At 40.2% G+C, this 21,474-nt stretch overlaps 2 protein-coding genes across 9 annotated transcripts; one reads left to right on the top strand and one right to left on the bottom strand.

Moving 5' to 3' along the window:
- The first annotated feature begins 3,632 nt into the window (after positions 1–3,632).
- Positions 3,633–10,260, top strand: LOC109987401 (uncharacterized). Of its 6 annotated transcripts, XM_065950007.1 has the most exons (14): positions 3,633–3,942; positions 4,286–4,385; positions 4,529–4,763; positions 4,880–4,951; positions 5,063–5,134; positions 5,253–5,324; positions 5,625–5,901; positions 5,996–6,094; positions 6,186–6,363; positions 7,198–7,432; positions 7,550–7,826; positions 7,921–8,065; positions 8,597–9,262; positions 9,641–10,260. In XM_065950007.1, the coding sequence occupies exons 1-14, from the start codon at positions 3,667–3,669 to the stop codon at positions 10,063–10,065; spliced, it is 3,129 nt and encodes a 1,042-aa protein (XP_065806079.1). In that variant the 5' UTR covers positions 3,633–3,666; the 3' UTR covers positions 10,066–10,260. The 6 variants fall into 6 exon arrangements, with proteins under 6 accessions (XP_065806079.1, XP_065806082.1, XP_065806080.1 ...); XM_065950010.1 differs by lacking the exon at positions 4,880–4,951 and having other exon boundaries at positions 3,634–3,942; XM_065950008.1 differs by lacking the exon at positions 5,063–5,134 and having other exon boundaries at positions 3,634–3,942.
- Positions 9,304–19,524, bottom strand: LOC109987392 (receptor-type tyrosine-protein phosphatase H). 3 transcript variants are annotated; one of them, XM_065950004.1, is made up of 20 exons: positions 19,188–19,513; positions 18,222–18,345; positions 17,786–18,055; positions 17,371–17,622; positions 16,843–17,097; positions 16,371–16,619; positions 15,900–16,148; positions 15,464–15,721; positions 14,499–14,750; positions 14,108–14,338; positions 13,335–13,598; positions 13,005–13,131; positions 12,692–12,773; positions 12,508–12,598; positions 12,305–12,381; positions 12,007–12,141; positions 11,659–11,781; positions 11,329–11,489; positions 11,003–11,138; positions 9,304–10,652 (listed from the first exon to the last, which is right to left on the bottom strand). In XM_065950004.1, the coding sequence occupies exons 1-20, from the start codon at positions 19,257–19,259 to the stop codon at positions 10,509–10,511; spliced, it is 3,552 nt and encodes a 1,183-aa protein (XP_065806076.1). In that variant the 5' UTR covers positions 19,260–19,513; the 3' UTR covers positions 9,304–10,508. The 3 variants fall into 3 exon arrangements, with proteins under 3 accessions (XP_065806076.1, XP_065806077.1, XP_065806078.1); XM_065950005.1 differs by lacking the exon at positions 16,371–16,619 and having other exon boundaries at positions 19,188–19,512; XM_065950006.1 differs by lacking the exons at positions 9,304–10,652; positions 11,003–11,138; positions 11,329–11,489; positions 11,659–11,781 and having other exon boundaries at positions 12,027–12,167; positions 19,188–19,524.
- Positions 19,525–21,474: the final 1,950 nt, after the last annotated feature.

Below are 21,474 nucleotides of genomic sequence, written 5' to 3'. Positions count from 1 at the left end.
CACTTGTTTTTTATTTTTGTCATACTCTTATCTAGCTTGTATCTATTGAGTTGTATTTATATCACATGTGTTTTCCCCTCTAAATTAATCTAGTTTTTACAACAAACAACTTTAATCTGCTCACAGACATAAACAACAACAGGAGTACACCTCGCGTTTTGAAAAGTTCCACTCGATATTCTGTTATAGTTCAGTACTGAAACAGCAAGCAGCTGTAGGCCCAAATTAACAGATATTCTGTTATTTATTGGAGTTCAGCACACAATCCGCAGCAAGCAGCTGTACATTTACATTTTTAAAACGGAGCTTCAGTTTTGATGCATGTACGGACAGCGGAACTTGGGAAGTTGTCATTTTTATTGTTCTGCACTTTTGTGTGTGCAAGTTCTAACACGAGCCCTTAGTAGGCCTACAGTGTGGCTGCCAGCAGTCAATAATAAATAATATTCTTTTTATGAATTAATTTGCTAGTTGCATGAAATGTGTGTTGAAATAGGCCTACAGTGTATTTTACCATAATGGTGATACTGGCCAAATATTTCCAGAGGTGGTACGCAGTCTAAAAAGTTTGAGAACCACTGAATTAGACAGTACTCAAAGCTTTACTATGTCGCCACCCAGTGGACAGGAATACCAACTACAAACTGAACGCTAAAAGAAATAAAATTAGAAACATCATTCCGTAATTCAACTGCAGGCCTATTCACATTGAAAATGTACTTTAGTTCTAAAGTAGTTTTGGAGAAATAAAAAGCACATACAATTGACACAACTTAAATAAAATAACGTAATTTCCTGTCAACATTTAAATTACAGCAGTATACTCACAGTTTGCAGATAATCGTGATGTTCATCAATATTTTATCATTTTACTCTCAGCCAATTCCATATCGTCTAGCCTTATCCTATCAAACTCTTCGTGCCTCATCATCATCAAAGTAATAAACCAGCCATTTGGTTATTTGAATTAATCAAGAAGTCAAACAATTACCAGGCGAGTCCTCTCGCATGTCACCGCAAACTGCAACCTGTTGATCGTTATTCCATTCATGGATATTGGCTGGCTCCAAAAAAATCCTTGCATGTCTCCTGAAGGTGTCATACTGGAAAATCCAGAGCTGTATTGCCTTACATATCTATGGTTAAGCAAAAATAAAATACAAAGCTGCAGTAAAAGCGCATTCTTTGCTGAATGAATACAGATTGAAACATTAGAAAGAAGAGACCTACCTTCTCCAGCTGGAAGAATGAAGCACCTGTGAAGTTTGTAGCTGCAGATAACTCCAGATTTCCCACAAGGGTGCTGGCAACAATGGGCTGGCTCTGCCACTTTCTGGAATAGTTGCAGTTGTAGCAAAGCTGTTTAAAAGCCACAAGTGTGCCCGTGCTTTGCCGCTGGACCTCCGACTGCCTCTTACACACGGGACATGGTGGTAATTAGGATTATTTCACCGGTAAGAAGGCACAGGGGAAAGTTTTTTTAGATGCGTTTTTTGTAGTCCATTTTCGGAACATTGTAGTTTCAACACGGCACACCCACGTCATTAACCTCCGCCGGCCCGTCGCATTTAATGACGTCTGCTAATGGAAATTGTGGTCGGATAGTCAGAGCAACGAGATCGCCTTTCCCTAAGTCCTTTAAAGATAAAGATAAACTTTATTGATCGCCCGTGGGGGAAATTTGTGCATTACAGCAGCTCCAGAAAACAGGGGACGGGAATATACTTATAAAAAATAAAAAACAGATCAAACATATTTACATAATTTAAATAAAAAAATACAATAATGTAAATGTAAAATTACACAGTAACTTGTTATTAAAAACACACACAGTGTGTAGCATGAGGTGGTGATGCTGTTAAACAGTCTGATTAAACAGTCTGACTGCAGATGGGATGAACGACCTGCGGTAGCGCTCTGTCTTGCAGGGTGGGTGTCTGAGTCTGCTGCTGAAGGAGCTGCTCAGAGCCACAGTGTCATGCAGGGGGTGAGAGGGGTTGTCCATCATGGATGTCAGCTTCACTAACATCCTCCTCTCACCCACCTCCTCTACAGAGTCCAGAGGACAGTCCAAGACAGAACTGGCCCTCCTGACCAGTCTGTTCAGTCTCTTCAGTCTCTTCCTGTCTCTCTCTGTGCTCCCTCCTCTCCAGCAGACCACTGCATAGAAAAGTGCAGACGCCACCACAGTGTCATAAAATGTCCGTAGCAGAGTCCTGCACACTCCAAAGGACCTCAGTCGCCTCAGCAGGTGCAGTCGACATTGGCCCTTCTTGTACAGGACGTCGGTGTTGCCCTGCGGAAGTCAATCACCATCTCCTTTGTCTTGCTGGCGTTGAGCTGAAGGTGGTTGAGCTCACTCCAGTCGACAAAGTCCATGATGACCTGCCTGCACTCCTGTTCGCCCCCCTTAGACACACACCCCACGATGGCTGTGTCATCGGAGAACTTCTGCAGGTGGCAGCTCCCAGAGTTGTAACAGAAGTCCGAGGTGTACAGGGTGAAGAGAAAAGGGGAGAGAACTGTCCCCTGCAGGGCCCCTGTGCATGTCAGACTCACAGCCCTGAAGCCTCACGTACTGTGGTCTGTTGGTAAGGTAGTCCGTTGTCCATGCAGCCAGGTGACAGTCCACTCCCGCCCTCTCTAGCTCCCCCCTGAGCAGTGCAGGCTGGATGGTGTTGAAGGCACTGGAGAAGTCAAAGAACATGACCCTCACAGTGCTGCCGGTGTTCTCCAGGTGAGTCCAGGATCTCTGCAGCAGGTAGATGACGGCGTCATCCACCCCGATGTTCGGCTGGTAGGCGAACTGCAGAGGATCCAGATTTGAAGTCACCAGGGGGTGGAGGATGTTGAGGACGATCCTCTCCATGGTCTTCATCAGGTGAGAGGTGAGGGCCACAGGTCTGAAGTGGTTAGACTCCCTGGGGGGAGATGTCTTTGGGACTGGCACCACGCAGGAAGTCTTCCACAGAGTCGGTACCCTCTCCAGTCTCAGGCTCAGGTTGAAGATGTGCAGAAGGACCTCACAGAGCTGGTCTGCACGGTCCTTCAGGAGTCTGGAGCTGATGCCGTCGGGACCTGTGGCCTTCCTCGCCTTGATCTTCCTCAGCTGGCTTCTCACCTGATCAGCTGTTATGGAGAGGCCGTCGGAGGAGGAGGAGGAAGAAGAGGAGGGGGTTGTTGGGGGGTCGTCTGAGGAGGAGGAGAAGGAGAGGGCTGTTGAGGGGGGTGGCAGGGTACTCAGGGTACTCAGATGGAGTGTCTGGGAAGCGGGCTGGTCTGCGCTCTGGTGGGTGGGGGTGGGGGTGGGAGCAGAATCAAATCTATTGAAGAACAGATTCGGTTCATTTGCCCACTCCCTGTCTCCTGCTTCAGGGCCCCTCCCACGACCTCTGCTGCTTATGATTTCTCCTAACATCTTTCCTTAACCTCATGACGTTTTCCCCGGGGTTAAGGTAAAGTGGATAGTGAAAGGAGATAGGAGGGACAATTCGAACGCACCCTTAGATTCTTACTCGCCACTGGCTTGAATCTGAAGATATGACTTAAGTACACACTCCTAGACTGTGGAGGGCAGCATTACACTGTACAGCCTGCAGCCTGCTGGAAAACCGGAAGGACAACAACAAGTTCTCATTGCTACTTCGTAACTGTTTGCATGCAGACATGACAACCAGACGCTGTTTCTTCAAATGCGACTCCAACTCTTCTCTGCATGGCCTGCCGAGCAGTGCCAGTTTGAGGAACATGTGGCTGTCGTTTATGTTTAGGACTGTTCCTCAGCAGTACAGCCCCAACATCTTCCTGTGTTCCCGGCATTTCATTGAGGACTGCTTTGCTAACTGGACAAAATTCAAGTTGGGATTTGCAAAAAAACTGATTCTGAAAGAAGGTGCAGTTCCTAGTCTTTTTGGCCACGATGGAAGTTCACATTCGCAACCTGTAAGTGCGCTTCATTTGTCGTCTTTTTATTTCGATTGAAAGCCGCTAGATGGCGCTCAGCTGTCTGTCTTGGCTATCATGCCAAGTAGTGCTATTGTTTCGAAATTTGAGCACTGCTTGGCTATTTACATTGTTAACCACCCTCAGTGATATAAGTGTTAGGGGTGTTCAGGATAGATTTATGAATACAATGAGTCAAGACACGTACAGGTGTGTGCAGCAGGTACTTTAGGTTTAGAATGACACACACTTGTGACCTGCTTATTTAGCTGTGGAAAAGAATACATAATGTTTCTGATTCATGTTAAAAAGCCATGTTAAATTTGCTATTTTCTGTCTTCAGAGTACATTACAGACCACAAGTTCCAGTGTCCAAATGAGTGCATCAAGATTCAATGATGCTGGGTGTCAGTTGGGAAGGGACTGCCATATGAAAAGCAAAGGTAGGAAGATGTTACTGTGCATGCGTATATGTGTATATATTATTATATTTTGTTTCATTATATAATAGTTAAAGACACTAGTTATTAGAGTGACAATGAACAAATTAAACAAAACAATCTTTTTTGTTTTCTTTTATTCTTAGGCACACGGGCTACATTGTTTCAGGTCAGTACTGGCACAGAGCCTGTTTGCACTGGTCCACAACTTGCCCTATCATCAACACCTACAGACGGCAACGCTTTCAGACCAAGTAAGAGGCCCCGTCTTCTGGAGGTGAAAGAGGAAGAAGAGGGAGAGGGAGAGACATCAGCAGAAGCAGAGCTTATTATATCAACCTTTAACCCTGGCGACTCTATTAAAGAGGAGTCTGAAATGTCGTAAGTACATTATTTTGAGTAACTTGTTACTGCAATTTATCAGCTGATCAAAATAAATATTAAAACCTCTTTGTGAAGTCCAATTAAATTGTATTTTTCTTATTTCTGTATTGCAGATCAACCGAAGTTGAGTCTATTAGATCAACCTTTAACCCTGGCGTCTCTATTAAAGAGGAGTCTGAAATGTTGTAAGTACAGTATTTTGAGTAATTTGTTACTGCAATTTATCAGCTGATCAAAAAATAACTTGAAAAACCTCTCTGTGAAGTCCAATTAAATTGTATTTTTCTTTATTGCAGATCAACAGAAGCAGAGCCTATTATATCAACCTTTAACCCTGGCGACTCTATTAAAGAGGAGTCTGAAATGTTGTAAGTACAGTATTTTGAGTAATTTGTTACTGCAATTTATCAGCTGATCAAAAAATAACTATAAACACCTCTTTGTGAACTCCAATTAAATTGTATTTTTCTTATTTCTTTATTGCAGATCAACAGAAGCTGAGTCTATTAGATCAACCTTTAAACCTGCCGACTCTATTAAAGAGGAGTCTGAAATGACGTAAGTACAGTATTTTGAGTAATTTGTTACTGCAATTTATCAGCTGATCAAAAATAACTATAAAATCTCTGTGAAGTCCAATTAAATTGTATTTTTCTTATTTCTTTATTGCAGATCAACAGAAGCTGAGTCTATTAGATCAACCTTTAAACCTGCCGACTCTATTAAAGAGGAGTCTGAAATGTTGTAAGTACAGTATTTTGAGTAATTTGTTACTGCAATTTATCAGCTGATCAAAAATAACTATAAAATCTCTGTGAAGTCCAATTAAATTGTATTTTTCTTATTTCTTTATTGCAGTACAGTTGGGCCGCTGGTCACTTATGGCGACACAAAATACATTGTGTTTGACTCGTGTCTGAGGGAACTATTTGAAACCTGTCCCGTGTGTAAGAGGCAGTCGGAGGTCCAGCGGCAAAGCACGGGCACACTTGTGGCTTTTAAACAGCTTTGCCACAACTGCAACTATTCCAGAAAGTGGCAGAGCCAGCCCATTGTTGCCAGCACCCTTGTGGGAAATCTGGAGTTATCTGCTGCTACAAACTTCACAGGTGCTTCATTCTTCCAGCTGGAGAAGGTAGGTCTCTTCTTTCTAATGTTTCAATCTATATTCATTCAGCAAAGAATGCACTTTTACTGCAGCTTTGTATTTTATTCTTGCTTAACGATAGGTATGTAAGGCAATACAACTCTGGATTTTCCAGTATGACACCTTCAGGAGACATGCAAGGAATTTTTTGGAGCCAGCCAATATCCATGAATGGAATAACGTGACCTTCTTATTTGGTTGTGGAAAAGAATACATAATATTTCTGATTCATGCTAAAAAGCCATGCAAAATCTGCTATTTTCTGTCTTCAGAGTACATTACAGACCACAAGTTCCAGTATCCAAATGAGTTCATCAAGATTCAATGATGCTGGGTGTCAGACGGATTCCCCACACCAAGTCTCAGAGGGCACAGTACCTCCAAATGGGTCATCTGTCGGCACACAGTTGTCTTGGGGTACACTAAAGGACTGCCATATGAAAAGCAAAGGTAAGAAGATGTGTCTGTGCGTGTATATATACAGTGTTTCCCTTACCATTAAATTAGGGGGGCGGCCCACCCCCCTTGATGGTCAAGTTCATTATATTTTCTATATAGCGCCAGATCACAACAGAAGTCATAAGGATACCTTTCATACCTTTTATTATACAAACTAAACAGCCTTATGTTATTTATCTTACTTACACGATGGCATGTCATTTCTGTCTCTGCATGGTCGCACGTTTACAATTCTTCTCTGCTCTATAAGTCGTGCATGCCGGAGTTTCGCCCCGATGCAAACACATGCGCGCACACAGGTGAGCACACTCTCACCAGCAGAGGCCTAGGTGTGTGTGGTTGTGTCTGACGGACACACACGCAATAATAAAAAGTCTGTAAGAACCATCAGAAAATACAGTAGTCCGCTTAGCTTACTTCAGACTTCTCTGGGCATGTCTCTCACTGCCGTTACTCAGGGGATGCGCCTTGAGCATGCTGCATTCAGGGGTGCTCAGACAATGAGAGATACATTCAGGGGTGCTCAGAAACAGAAGATGCAGGAACAAAAACTAAGCTGGACAGACCGTTACAGGTTCAAATAATTGTTCAGTTTCTGTATTGACTGCTCTCATTTAGAGAAACACATGAACACCATGATCCCTTTTAGTATCTGTGGCAGTGTCCGACTTCCCCCCCCCCCCCCCCCCCCGAGCTCTAAACCTAGAAGAAACACTGTAATATATATATATATTCATTATTATTTTTTAATTAAAGACACTAGTTATTAGAGTGACAATGAACAAATTAAACAAAACAAACTTTTTTGTTTTCTTTTATTCTTAGGCACACAGGCTACAGTGTTTCAGGTCAGTACTGGTACAGAGCCTGTTTGCACTGGTCCACAACTTCCCCTATTATCAACACCTACAGACGGCAACGCTTTCAGACCAAGTAAGAGGCCCCGTCTTCTGGAGGTGAAAGAGGAAGAAGAGGGAGAGGGAGAGACATCAGCAGAAGCAGAGCTTATTATATCAACCTTTAACCCTGGCGACTCTATTAAAGAGGAGTCTGAAATGTTGTAAGTACATTATTTTGAGTAACTTGTTACTGCAATTTATCAGCTGATCAAAAATAACTATAAAAACCTCTTTGTGAAGTCCAATTAAATTGTATTTTTCTTATTTCTTTATTGCAGTACAGTTGGGCCGCTGGTCACTTATGGTGACACAAAATACATTGTGTTTGACTCGTGTCTGAGGGAACTATTTGAAACCTGTCCCGTGTGTAAGAGGCAGTCGGAGGTCCAGCGGCAAAGCACGGGCACACTTGTGGCTTTTAAACAGCTTTGCCACAACTGCAACTATTCCAGAAAGTGGCAGAGCCAGCCCATTGTTGCCAGCACCCTTGTGGGAAATCTGGAGTTATCTGCAGCTACAAACTTCACAGGTGCTTCATTCTTCCAGCTGGCGAAGGTAGGTCTCTTCTTTCTAATGTTTCAATCTATATTCATTCAGCAAAGAATGCACTTTTACTGCAGCTTTGTATTTTCTTCTTGCTTAACCACAGATATGTAAGGCAATACAGCTCTGGATTTTCCAGTATGACACCTTCAGGAGACATGCAAGGAATTTTTTGGAGCCAGCCAATATCCATGAATGGAATAACGATCAACAGGTTGCAGTTTGCGGTGACATGCGAGAGGACTCGCCTGGTAATTGTTTGACTTCTTGATTAATTCAAATAACCAAATGGCTGGTTTATTACTTCGACAATTATGAGGCAGGAAGAGTTTGATAGGATAAGGCTAGACGATATGGAATTGGCTGAGAGTAAAATGAAAAACTATTGATGAACATCACGATTATCTGCAAACTGAGTATACTGCTGTAATTTAAATGTTGACAGGAAATTACGTTATTTTATTTAAGTTGTGTCAATTGTATGTGCTTTTTATTTCTCCAAAACTACTTTCCAACTAAAGTACATTTTCAATGTAAATAGGCCTGCAGTTCAATTACGGAATGATGTTTCTAATTTTATTTCTTTTAGCGTTCAGTTTGTAGTTGGTAATCCTGTCCACTGGGTGGCGACATAGTAAAGCTTTGAGTACTCTCTAAATCAGAAGAGAGTGCGTCCATGCCTCTCGCTGTTGTTTATTTTCTTCTCAGTCATTCTGTAATCTCTATGTTTTCTTGTATTTAACAAACTGCAGCAGTATAAGATATGTCCTTCGCTCTTCCAGTGTGGCTCGCGGTCCAGGAGGAGCTCCTCGGAAACGGCGGAGCGGACTTCGGGGCTCCGAGCTGTTTTGATGAGTTTGACGATGAAGCTTTGTTCCAGGTGTTCAACCTCAGCAGACCCTGCATCAGTTTCATCCTGGACGCTGCGCGCATCCGCATGAAAACGTTGGCTCTGAAGAACCCAACGCTGTCCGTGGACGAGATGGTTATGGTGGCGTTGAACTATTACGCACACGGAGTCTCCTCACCCTGTGTCCTGCAGAGGGTCGGACAGTGTCAGACGGACTGTCTCGCGATCATGAGCACTGTATCCGGAGTCATCGCAGGCATGTCCGACCAGTTCATCTCTTTCCCACTAACCCATGAGGCCAAAAAGAAGGTCGCGTTCAAGACAGAGAAATTATGTAGGATCCCCAATGTGCTGGGCGTCCTTGGCGCGGCTCACTTCAAGATCAGAGCCTCCCCTTATGAGACGGACACATTCAGGGGTTTTGTCAACACCTTGGGGTACACATCTGTGGTGAGCCAGATCATATGTGACTCTGACGGAAACATACTGAGTGTCGAAAAGTGTTGTGTAGGCAGCACGTTTGAGCAGGAGCTGTGGGAGTCGTCTTTCAAAGGGAGGGAAATGGAGGAGGAAATACACGGACCTTTTTGGGTTATTGGTAAGATATTAAACCATACACAAGAAAACATTTTTTACAAGTAACTTTTATAATTTATTCTGAGTAAGTCATATTACAACATAAAACACATACTATGCCCCTTACATCCTTTGAATAGAACCCTACACAACAGCTGTGCAGTTCTTAATATACAGTATTTACAATGTCATCTGTGTTTCAGAGATTGAACATTTTTCTTCATTACATTCTAACAAACACTCACTTCTAGTTTGGTGATTGATGTTTCTCGTGTAGGTTCTGATTAAGTTTCTCAACTCGATGTAAAGACTTCATTACATTTTAAGGTTCATCATATATATTAGGGTTTGTTGTCCAGATGTTAGATTAATTTCATTCTCTTTCTTGTCTTTCTTAAAGCAGGGAAAGGCTACAACTTAAGCAAACATGTCCTGACTCCTGTGGCAGAACCTGCAAATGACAGCGAGACCAGCTTCAACGAGGCCCACACAAAGATCCACGACGTCATGCGAACAACGCTCGGCTCCATGAAGAGGCGCTTCAGGTGTTTAAATCAACTCTGTTTTGCACAAGAAAACTCTTTGGCCAAAAAGTCCAATATTATCAAGGCGTGCAGTGTTCTGCACAACATCGCTAAAAAGTTCTCCGTGCCTCCACCGTCTGACGCTGGTCAAATCGAGCCCCTGCATCCCGGCAAGCAACGTGCAGAGCCAGATATCAACCCTGAGGCATTAAAGGCCAGACAGAAACTCATCATTGCTAACTTCCTCAAAGTCTCTAGAAGCAGAAACCCACCAAGTAAAAAATCGCTGAGGAGGTTGTGAGTGTAGCAGGTGTGCTGTCTGTTTCAGGAAGCCAAGAAGTTGTAAATGTTGACCCTTGAAGGACAAACACTGGAACCAAAAACTGTTCTAATCTTTGACAGTTTGAGACCAGCTGATGCTGTGCAATAAAGTCTGTACTATTTATTTATTTTATTTTTTTCTAATAAAAAATATTTCATGTCTTGTACAAGTTGAGATCATTGTTTCTGAATGTAATTTTAAAACATTCTTCTGTCCTCAGGAGTGTTTTTCACCCACATGATAGTCATTCTAATATTACACATTAAAGAGGTGACAAGAAAACAAATTAAAATCTTAAGTGTGCTATGCATTTACAGTAAATATACAACATAAACTTTTGTCATTTAAAATTTCAAACCAAACTTTGCATGTAGGATTTGACATTAGCTTTTAAATGAGTTGCACAAAAGACAACAATATAGTTAAACGTTGCTACTTTTGTGAAACTGCTGGAGTGCAGTGGCATTGGCATATATCATGTCATCATTCTCATATATGTTCTCTGCAGTCCTCTCATTTTGCTGCAGACTGTCCATGATGCACTGGTGCAAGAAAACATACTGGGACTGAAAAAAAAGGGAAACGACAACAGCTGGTCATTTTAGAAGCACAGCTTTTTGTGAAGGTGCTATAACCACAAAGTAATCTGCCTCTCTCCTTATGTGCTTTTTTTACCAGTGTTCAGTTGTTAACCACAATCCACTACATGCCTTTGTAGTGGAAAATTATGTAAATAAACATACACTTTAGTAAAGTGTTGCCTTCATTATCTTGATTGAAAATGTACACAATAATGTTTGTGTAAGAATGGGGGAGGGGGTAAAGCTTATATGGGGCTAGGTTATAAATGTAACCTTGCCTGGGTTGCTAACAAAGGAAGTGGTATCTGAGCCTGAAACAACACAAATATATTTACCTCTGTTTGCACCATGTGTGGTCGACTCAGCCTCATCTTGTGCACAAAAGCGTTGATGCCAACGGCTCTCTCTTTCTCAAGCTGCTGAAGCATGACATCCAGGGCAATAATGGTGCCTGTCCTCCCTACTCCGGCACTGAAAGAAAGACCAGGTGTGTTCATCATCAGGTAGTCCAGATGATACAAAGTAGATACTTAACTTCATGTCACTCACAACTTATATTCAAATTATGTTACAGAAGCTGTCAAATACAATAACAAATAGTTGTATTAAGACATTCAGATGAGTGGATTTTTAGCCATGAAAATAAACTCTCATTTTGTACCTGCAGTGGACCACAGTAGGTGCTCCAGTCCCTTCTCTCTCTATGTGCTGTCTCACCAGTCCCCTGAACTGGATCAGGACCTCTGTGCCCTGTGGAACTCCATGATCAGGCCAGGCGGTGAAGTGAAAATGTTTCACTGTGCGTTCCTCTGAGCTGTTCTTCTGTCAAGGAGAATTGCATGGAGGAATTAAAGTACTGAAAGTCTACGTTGTGGACAAATACAACAATAATAGAATATATATCAAAATGGTCAAACATCCTCCTCTAGAAGGTCAAATGTGCATCCAACCTATTAAGTTCCATCACAAATATTTCACCCATGTTCCGTACATGTTTTACTGTAAATTCCCTTAATATCCAGAAAAGCTCCTTCTGCTCATATCTGATGGTGACCACCAGCTCTCCATACATGTGAGGTTTGCTGTCTCCAGGCCAGTATTGTTCACACTTAGTCTAGGAAAAGGATGCATACAAAAACAAATAAGGGTCATGAAGTCGTTTTAAGGTTTATGCAACAAAAGACCGAAACTATTTGTGCACAGTTGCGCACATAAATTTGAACTATCTGAAAACACGTCAGCCACAAAAGCAGATCATTTACAACCGCTCACGACATTTTAATTTCACCTAGAATAAAATTGGGTTTTAAGTTATTCTGAAAAATACCAGAGGACCCACCTTTCCGCTCTCTTTGCAGTTGGTTACCATGACAATACCTTTCACTCTCTGTTCCCAGATCATTCTCCAGAAATCATTGACTGTGGAGGGCAGAGGGCCCTGAGTGGCAATGTACTCTCTGCTGCTGTTGTAGCCCTGAGGAGGAAGTGTCGAAGCTAATTCTGTAAATCATTCAGTATACAATAATTAAAAATTAAAAAAATGTATTTTTATGCCTACAAATCACATGAAGTCTTCATACATTGATTGAATCCGACTGAAGGTGTACAGATGTTTTTTTGCAACTTGTAGTACTTACAGGCATGTAATTGGCATTAATGTAGCCAGATGTTTCATTGGCATCTGATGAAGTGAGCTTCACCCGACACCAGTCGTCTAGGATGATGTAAAATAACAGAAGATGGTTTAAATGCAACAAACCACAACAAAGTCAAACACCCACAACAAGAATGAGTCAGTGGATCTGAATAATTTTACGAGTCTTGCTGGTGCTTGGCTTACATGGCAGGACGTTGTTGAAGCGATTCTTCGGTTTGTTGTCAAGAAGATTAGCTTCCTTACGTGTCTGCTCTGTACCAACAGGCATGAGGCTCTGCATGAAAGTTGGCATTATAAACAGGGAGTTTTACTGCCTTACCGAAAGAGTGAGAAGAAGAACCAGCAACAATAAGCTTCTTTTATATACCTCATATTCCTGGCTGAAACCTCTGTTGTCATCCACACTTAACTGGTAGAAGTGGTCTGGAAACTTTTCCACAGGAACAGTTCTGGAAGAAGCATGTGAAAAGTAGAATCTGTTTCACTTTGTGTACCTAATGGAAGGTCAGATAACTGACATACACAAATAATACATCAATCTTAAATACAACGTATTTCAACCTAGTAGTTCTCTCTGAAATTCATTTTATACGAGACCTAATTCTCTCTTTTGTTAGCCACATTAGAGGACAGTGACAGAGTTGTTAACATTAGGAGGAGATGATGACACACAAACTTACTTAGGCTTTTTATCCTTTTCTGTTGCACCACCAATGAATGTTTTGTCTCTTTTCAACAGAATGAATGCAGCCATACAGACCAGAACTGCAAAAAGTAGCACACCCATTACAGACCCTGCAATGACTCCTGCAAAGAGCAAAGTCGGGATTGAATAATAGTAACAGAAGTCAGACACAGCAGAGCAGCTTTTATAACATCAAAGTGATGTAGTCTTCATTTTCCAGTTAGGGTTAAACAAGAGTCATACCAAGAGCAAAATAACGAGAAAAACGTGAGAATGAAACAAACTGAAAGTTATGATTTTATACAGAGAAACATACTCCACTTACCCCTCGGATCAGTTTGACATGAAAAAACAAAAGGTGTAGAACTCCTTAAATCTCCAGACAGTGCTGCAACGGACACCTTATATGTTTTGGCAGGTTTGAATCCAGATATTTGGACTTGATGTTCCTTCGTCTTATTCACAATGCGAGTTTTCTCCGCCACGTTCACCTCCACTGCGGTCCACAGTCCAGCTGGTCTGTTCCAGCTGATATGTACTGAATATCCAGCCGCCAAGTACTCACAGTGAGCACTTAAATCTGGAGGAGCTTCAAGAGACAATTGGAAAAATTTACTTTCAGTACAATCAAATCAACACATTATCAACACATTGTACAAATTAAAATTTTCAAACACAAAAAAATAGATCTATGCATCTCTTTACAAAAGAGTAACATATGTAATAAAGGGTATTTTTCTCTAGTGTCTTGATCTTGTTTCCAGAAACAAGAAAAAGAACAATCACATGAAATGACAGGACGGCTTTCACTATCAATATGCTCTAAATGAAACATACTGTATTTACATCTTTAATAAATTTACTTTTTTTACACAATTCCTGTGCAGACACAGAGAAAAATGAACATAGTTAATGTAAAAATAGAGATCAGGGGGCGCTGCTAGCCGAGTGGTTAGTGCACGTGGGCGGCCCAGTTTCGAATTAGACCTGTGGCTCCTTTCGTTCCCCATTTCTGACTCTATCCACTGTCCTATCTATAAATAAAGGCCCAAAAAGCCCACAAAATAAACCTTTAAAATAATAGAGATGTATACTTACTGATCGTCAGTGTGTGTTTACACTGTTCAAAGGTTCTGGATTGTTTTTCATATACCAGAAATAGCTTGTAGGTCGCTCCAGGGTAAAGGCCAGTAAACGACACAGTGCTACCTTTGGGACTGACATGACTGTGTGATTTGTTAGATGCCGTTGCATTTGAGAACAAGCCTTCAACCGTTCCTGTGATCGATGAGTTCGTAACTTTCCAGTCTACAGCTGTACAGTTTATGGCTGAAATGAAAGACAAAATCATTTCAGAGCATTACCTTCAGCTGTTTAAGCCTGCATAAAATAACATTTAAAAGAACCCTAACTCAGGTTTTCAAGAACCAGCACATGTAGGTACTTTTTATTCACAGAACCAAATCTATAACAATAGTTGTGTATTTACTTGTCACTGTGAAGTCTTCAAAAGCAGAGCTGTTGTGTCCAAAGAACTTTGTGGTCACCCTGAATGTATACTCTGTGCCAGGCTTGAGATGGAGGATTTCTTTTAACACCACATCCTCGAGTACTTCTGGATGGTGATCTTCCCCATTTATCTGGAGAGAGTAGGTCCAGTCTTTCCTCACATTCTCCCACACAAGGGTTATTCTGTCCACAGAGCGTTCAGTCACGTTCACTAAAGCCACTGGGGAGGGAACTGATAAAAGAAAAGATTTCACTCATCTTCAGTAAAAAAGAAAAAAGTGGATCTCTGGTCACAGACTTGAGTCAACACATTGAAGACAGATTAATTCACTGTCGATCTTTCTATCTTCTTCCATTTTCAAACACAACGGGCTGACTGAAATCATCTCATGCCCCACTTGAGAGCTCTCAGTTTTTGTGTCTCTCTGAAACACTGACGCTTATCTTATTTCCATTAAAGCTCCTTTCTGGAACTTTAGTGTTGAGTGTTTTGGCAATCCCTGTGGACAAAATGATACTTCTTATCTCTGACCTTGTCCTGTGAATGTGTACGTAGTCTTTTCTGAGGTAAAATCTCATCATCTCACTTTGTTTGACACCTACCCCATGACAGCGGTTAAAAAAATATCTCAGAAATAATCGGTTTTCTGGTTGATGATCTTGTGTGATTTTTGTGGGTCTCATAGAGGCATCAGTATTAATTTCAACCTGTTTAAAACCATCTATAAACTCCTCGAGGGAGCTTTAAAATATTTCATCCCGCTTCAGATATAAAGTGTACACATTTTCTGTGTCACATAGAGCTAAAGTATACAGAAGAAATATGAAACAACTTTTAAAAATATAAACAGCTACATTAAGGAATAGGTAAAAGTCTAATAAGTGGATATAAAGTTACCCAGCTTGCTCTTGTTGTAAGTCTATACAAAGACATGGAACACTTACCCGTGGCTGCAGTGTAGTTAAGTCTGCTGCTTCTGACATCATGAAACAGAACAAAGAGACTGAAATCATATTTAGTCCCGCTCATAAGTCCAATGATTGTTTTGGTCACAAACTCTTGGTCTTTTGATGCTGTGACGTTTTCCTCAAGTTGATTGTGCACAAGTACATAGTTGAGGATGTTTTCCACTTTTTTCCAGCGCAGAGTAATGCTGGTCTCTGTTTGTTCAACTGATTTAAGTTCTTTTGTGTTTGGAGGCTCTGGGGTAAAAACAATATGGAGAAGAAACTGTAATGAAATCTAATTTATGATAATAATAGGATATAAAAATGTATTTTTCCTTCTTTTTACTGAAAAACATGTTGGCTATATTAAAGTGTTATTAACAGTTTAAATGTTGTTAGAATATGGGCATATTGTAAGAAAACAATTATTTACCAGTGACCGCTGAGATGGTCGCTCCACTGCTTTGGACATTTTCAAACACAGTGAAGAGAGTGAAGTGGTATATAGTCATACTGGTGAGATTTGAAACTGTTGTTAGATTTCCCTCTGATGCAGGGATGTGTATCTCAGATCCATTAAACACAAGTGTATAATTGAGCATGTCATCAACTTTGGTCCACTGCAGAGTGATGCTGGTCTCAGTTTGTCCAAGTATTGTTATCGCTTCTGTGTTACGAGGGGCTAGGAAGTAAAGAAACACGAGAAAGGAACACATTTAGAGAAAAAAAAGAAATGTCAGAATGTGACAAACTGAGTAAGAGAACAAAGTCTTTACCCCGATTTTATAAGCCACTGTCACATATATTCAGAGAGAAACACCCTCTGTTACATGGAAACCCAGATTTGATATAACTGAGTTCTCACCAGGCTTTTGAATGTTTTTTACAAAGTAAAACATCTTACCTGTGACTGCAGACACTCTTACTCCACTGCTTCGGACATTTTCAAACACAGTGAAGAGAGTGAAGTTGTATCTAGTCATACTGGTGAGATTTGAAACTGTTACTAGATTTCCCTCTGATGCAGCGATGTGTATCTCAAATTCATCAAACACAAGTGTATAATCGAGCATGTCATCAACTTTGGTCCACTGCAGAGTGATGCTGGTCTCATTTTGTCCAACTACTGTTATCGCTTCTGTGTTAGGAGGGGCTAGGAAGTAAAGAAACACGAGAAAGGAACACATTTAGAGAAAAAAAAGGTAATGTCAAAATGTGACAAACTGAGTAAGAGAACAAAGTCTTTACCCCGATTTTATAAGCCACTGTCACATATATTCAGAGAGAAACACCCTTTGTTACATGGAAACCCAGATTTGATATAACTGAGTTCTCACCAGGCTTTTGAAGGTTTTTTACAAAGTAAAACATCTTACCTGTGACTGCAGACACTCTTACTCCACTGCTTCGGACATTTTCAAACACTGCAAACAGACTGAACTGGTATTTAGTCCCACTTGTAAGACCAGAGATTGTGTATTGCTCTGAAACTAGTTCCTCAGCTGCAACGTTTATCTCCGTTTCATTATACTTAAGTTTATAATTGAGGATGCCATTAACTTTTTCCCACTGCAGAGTGATGCTGGTCTCGTTTTGTTGCACTGATTTGAAGTCCCCTGGGTTGGGAGGAGCTAGGGTGTCCAAAGAAATGGAGAAGAAACTGTTACAACAGCTTAAATTTGACTTAAGGAATGGTTATCTCTCGCTTAATGTTTTTTCAAAAACACAAGTTGCATTCAAACTAATATATCAACAACAGCAGCTAATAAAAACTGCATTTAATTCCAAGATTTTATAAGCATAAGCAAAAAAGCAAAGTACATCCACCTCTTACAAAGAAACTTGAATTCAATTTATATGTGTAAAGTGTGCTGTTTTAGCTCCAGGTATAAATATTCTCTTACCAGTGAATGCAATGATGTGTACTCCTCTGCTTGTGGTATTTTTAAACACAGTGAAGAGGGTGAAGTTGTACTCGGTCATAGTTGTAAGACCTGAGATGTTCCTTTTCACTGGGTTTTCATCTAACACGGTGAATGGTTCCTCATTTGAACCATACTTAATTAGATAGTCACTGTTTTCCACTTTATCCCACTGTAGAGTTATACTCGTCTCAGTTTCCTCAATGGACTTGAAATTGTCTGCGTTACGAGGCCCTAGGATACAAATACAAGTTTGTTAGCCCTCCTGAATCTATACAATCATCTTGTCTCATTGGCCATTGAAAGTTGAATTCCACAAATATATATATAGAAAAGAATAGAAGAAGAAGAATACTTGAGTCACAATGTTTACTGTTGTAAACCAAAGGTTACTTACGGGTGAACGTTTCAACTGATTTTCCACTGCTGTTGAGTCCATCTGATGTAGTGATGACAGTGAAATGATATACTGTCCCAGCTGTCAGATTAGAGACCTCATTTACAACAGCTTGCTCTCCATTGGTTTGATTGATATATTTCTCCTTGGCACCGTCTTTGTCGTCATATTTTAGGAAATATGTCGGGATGTTGTTGACTTTGTTCCACGTCAGAGTTATACTTGTCTCATCTTGAATCTTCACGGTAACTTTCTCTACGTCATCAGGGGCTGAAAAAAAATCAAGTTGAAAGTTTCACAAGAGTAAAACAGTAAGAAGACTTCATTAACCATCGTTCTTCACAGTTATGGTGCTATGGTGTAATTCACAAACGTCTGCTTTATTACAAGCAAACAGACATGTCAACAAAGATAAGGGACAGCAGCTCAGACTTACGTTTAATTGTAGTTGAAATTGTTGTCGGTGTCGTGGCTGTTGTCGGTGTCGTGGCTGTTGTCAGTGTCGTGGCTGTTGTCGGAGTTGGTGCTGGTGATGATGTTGTGTTGGAATCTGTGACACACTGAAAATAGAGATTCATAGTGTGAAAAAGCCAAAGTGTAACAGAGCAATCTATAAAGTTAAGAGAACTGCAATTTAATCTGAGCATCTTCATAAATATACTTTAATCTTATCGATATCATTTTGTATCTATCATACATTTAACAGCAGCCTGACACAGATGTTTAGAAAAACTCTTTTTACAAGTGTGTTACTCTATTTTTAAATCCAGACTGTATACAAGAGACCCTAATGCACATATTTTAATGGGTCTACCTCTAAATCCACTCTTAGTGAAACACTAAGGGGGGGGGGGGGGGGGGGGGTTACAGAAAGCAACATTTATTAAAACTAGATATTTCTGGGCTATATTGACAAAAGGAAAACTTCCATTGGTTACATTTTGTAAACATGGGATATTAGCATTAAGTACCTTCTTAAAAATATGGACTTAATAAAATACAAAACATTAACTTTCTTCTTGAATGTATTCAACAGTAAATACAGATGCTGTATGGGCAGCTCTTGCTTATGATTTATTTTAAGTTGTTTCCTCATTACTTTTGTTACTCTGAGGAAGTCAGTGGGAAAAGATGACTACTGCTGAGAATAATACATTTGAATATTTCACAATCTGAAAAGGTTCTTCATTCTTAGGTTATGCAAGTCTTGTTGTTTTCAGTGCATACTTATATTTCAGATCTTGTAATTCCACAGTCTAATCTTCATTATGATGCATATCATGCTTTAAATCTTAACTGTGGTTTAGACTCTACAGTTTCTTTTGTTGAGGGGAAACCGTCTCTTCACTAAACATTCACTACTTGATCGCTATCAAAGCAGAAGGTTAAAAAAAAAGCTTACCCAAAGCAGACACAGGAAGAAGCCCAGCAGCGACTTGTCTGAGATGATTTTGAAGAAAAACGGCTTCATCATTTTGAAGGTAAGCGAAGATTATTAACTTTTTCAATTTGTTTTTTTGTCCCAAGATAAACTTCAAGTTTCTATTTTCAGTACTTTCACTGATGTGTTGACAAAAAACAACAACACGTAAGTCTTGTAAAAAATGCCTTCATGCCTGGGCTGAAGCCGTCCAATATTAATTTTATTCCAAAGGTGTTGACTTTTAATTCTCAACCATGCCCTCCCTCTGTAACCTCTGGTCCTTTCTCATACAAGCGGCTTTGTATATAACTGCTTCTCCTTTTTGGCCTTGTACAACCACAGAGACCTTTGCCCCGCCTGTTACTTCCTTATTAACGGTCAAAGTGTCTCAGTTGAGCATTTTTATTGCTGATAATTGCTTTATATTGGCTGAATTTCTATCCCTGCCACTTTCAGGTTAATTGTTGACGAGCTTTACATGCATACAATTAAACCTTTTTAAAAACATGATTATTTTAATGATTTCTTTGTCAAATCACTGTCTTTTCTCTTCAGATGGGGGGGGGGGGGTCACAGCACCTTAGATTTGCCTTTGGTTTCTTTGCACTGTCATCGGGGGCAGAGATAGTCCTGGCTTCATTGTGGTTAAGATATATAAGGAACTGCACAGAGAGAAACATCCTCACCCCAATTTAGAAACATGAAGTTATGAGTTATGACGGTGTTTATGGTCTCATGTTTTATCAGAAGAGGTCAATAAAAGAGGGGTATGTCAAAGACTAACCTGTCAAATGTTCTCTATTTGGTAACATTATAAGGAAGTAAACCATCGTAAATCATCACACTTTTCCCCTAACAGATTGGGTACTAAAGTACACAACTGACTTTTAAACAGAACCACTGTAACAAGCTTCTGTATATTGAGCATAATGGGGGGGATGTTTTGAATGTCATATTTATTTTTACAATCATGCAAACTTACTGTATTTTAATATTTTTGGCCCAGGTCTGCATGGTGGTTTACCTTTTATGCCATTTAAAAACCTGCATATTTTACATCCTGCTCATGTTAATTGTGTTTTAATTTACACAAAGCGTACAACTCATCAGAATTCTAAACATCTTTTATACATTTTGGTTGGCTAAGCAATTAAAAATGTCGATAACGTTTCTTGGTACCTGTAGCTCCAGCCTTGTGTGCTCGTAGCACAATAAAGCAATATGTAACATCTCTCACCCAATGCAGACTCTCAGCTGTGAACTTTGCTTTTTTACTTCCTTCCTCTTTGCCGTGCACCTTAACTGCCTCTGCTTTATCTGGTCTCATGCACTACACCACTTTATTCTATCCTTTCTATTTCAGTATTCATCCAGTTCTGGTTACTTTATTCCTGTTGTTTCTTATCTATCATTGCACTACGGTCACTTTATTTATCTCATATTTACCTTTACAGTTATATTGTATATATTAATCCTGTTGTTCCATTATTCACCATGCACCTTATTAACTTATCATTTAGTTTGCCTACTTGCACATAGCTCTGTATATATATATTTATTTCTCATTTACTGCACATAGTTCTGTTTACATCTGTCAGTCCGATCCCTGTCCACTTATATTTACTCTTTTATATTTTGTATTTTTAAGTTAAGTTCAAGCTTTAAGTTGTATTTAAATTGACACTTTATATTTTTAAGTTAAAATGTTTTGTCTACCTGCACTGTTGTTAATTTACTGCTCTGTGTGCCTTTGAATTGCCCCCCGGGGACAAATAACGTTTTTTGAATTGAATTGAATTGAATTGTAATGGGCTTTTTGGCATATTTGAATTCACAACTGCATGAGAAAAAATATTTACAAAGACTTTGGTGTTAGTGAAATCTTGGTAAGAAAAAAAAAAATACTTTGAAGTTAAAACAGATTACAAGTACTAACAAAATGACCAAACATTTACAATATTTTGAGGGGATTTTGTGGGTCTGGTGCGCTTTGAATGGAGAAATCCTTAAACCTTCAAGCACCAAATACATACAATAATGTGATTATTTCAAGTACCACTATTTCTTCAGCCTATCAAAAATCCACTGTCCAAAATAACTGGAAAATCAACTTATGATGAGTCTGTATTTGAACAACCTCACATTGTATTGGGGCGGCAGTAGCTTAGTCTGTAGGGACTTGAGTTGGGAACCGGAGGGTGGCCGGTTCAAGTCCCGGTGCGGACGAAGTATGGAAGTTGGTCTGGTAGCTGGAGAGATGCCAGAT

Source organism: Labrus bergylta, chromosome 21 (assembly GCF_963930695.1).
Source record: "Labrus bergylta chromosome 21, fLabBer1.1, whole genome shotgun sequence".
NCBI classification, from domain to species: Eukaryota; Metazoa; Chordata; class Actinopteri; order Labriformes; family Labridae; genus Labrus; species Labrus bergylta.
The sequence above is the reverse complement of the archived record's forward strand: the minus strand, read 5'-3'. Positions and strand labels throughout refer to the sequence as shown.

What these genes read in the sequence shown, in the direction of transcription:
- LOC109987401 (XM_065950007.1), top strand. Translation starts at nt 3,667, where the DNA reads ATGACAACCAGACGCTGTTTCTTCAAATGCGACTCCAACTCTTCTCTG. An exon ending in AAAGAGGAGTCTGAAATGTC is followed by an intron (nt 4,764 to 4,879) that starts GTAAGTACATTA and finishes TCTGTATTGCAG; the next exon opens with ATCAACCGAAGTTGAGTCTA. An exon ending in CTGCCATATGAAAAGCAAAG is followed by an intron (nt 6,364 to 7,197) that starts GTAAGAAGATGT and finishes TTTTATTCTTAG; the next exon opens with GCACACAGGCTACAGTGTTT.
- LOC109987392 (XM_065950004.1), bottom strand. Translation starts at nt 19,259, where the DNA reads ATGATGAAGCCGTTTTTCTTCAAAATCATCTCAGACAAGTCGCTGCTG. An exon ending in ACACATCATTGCATTCACTG is followed by an intron (nt 17,098 to 17,370) that starts GTAAGAGAATAT and finishes TGGACACCCTAG; the next exon opens with CTCCTCCCAACCCAGGGGAC. An exon ending in CTTCAACAACGTCCTGCCAT is followed by an intron (nt 12,382 to 12,507) that starts GTAAGCCAAGCA and finishes ACATCATCCTAG; the next exon opens with ACGACTGGTGTCGGGTGAAG.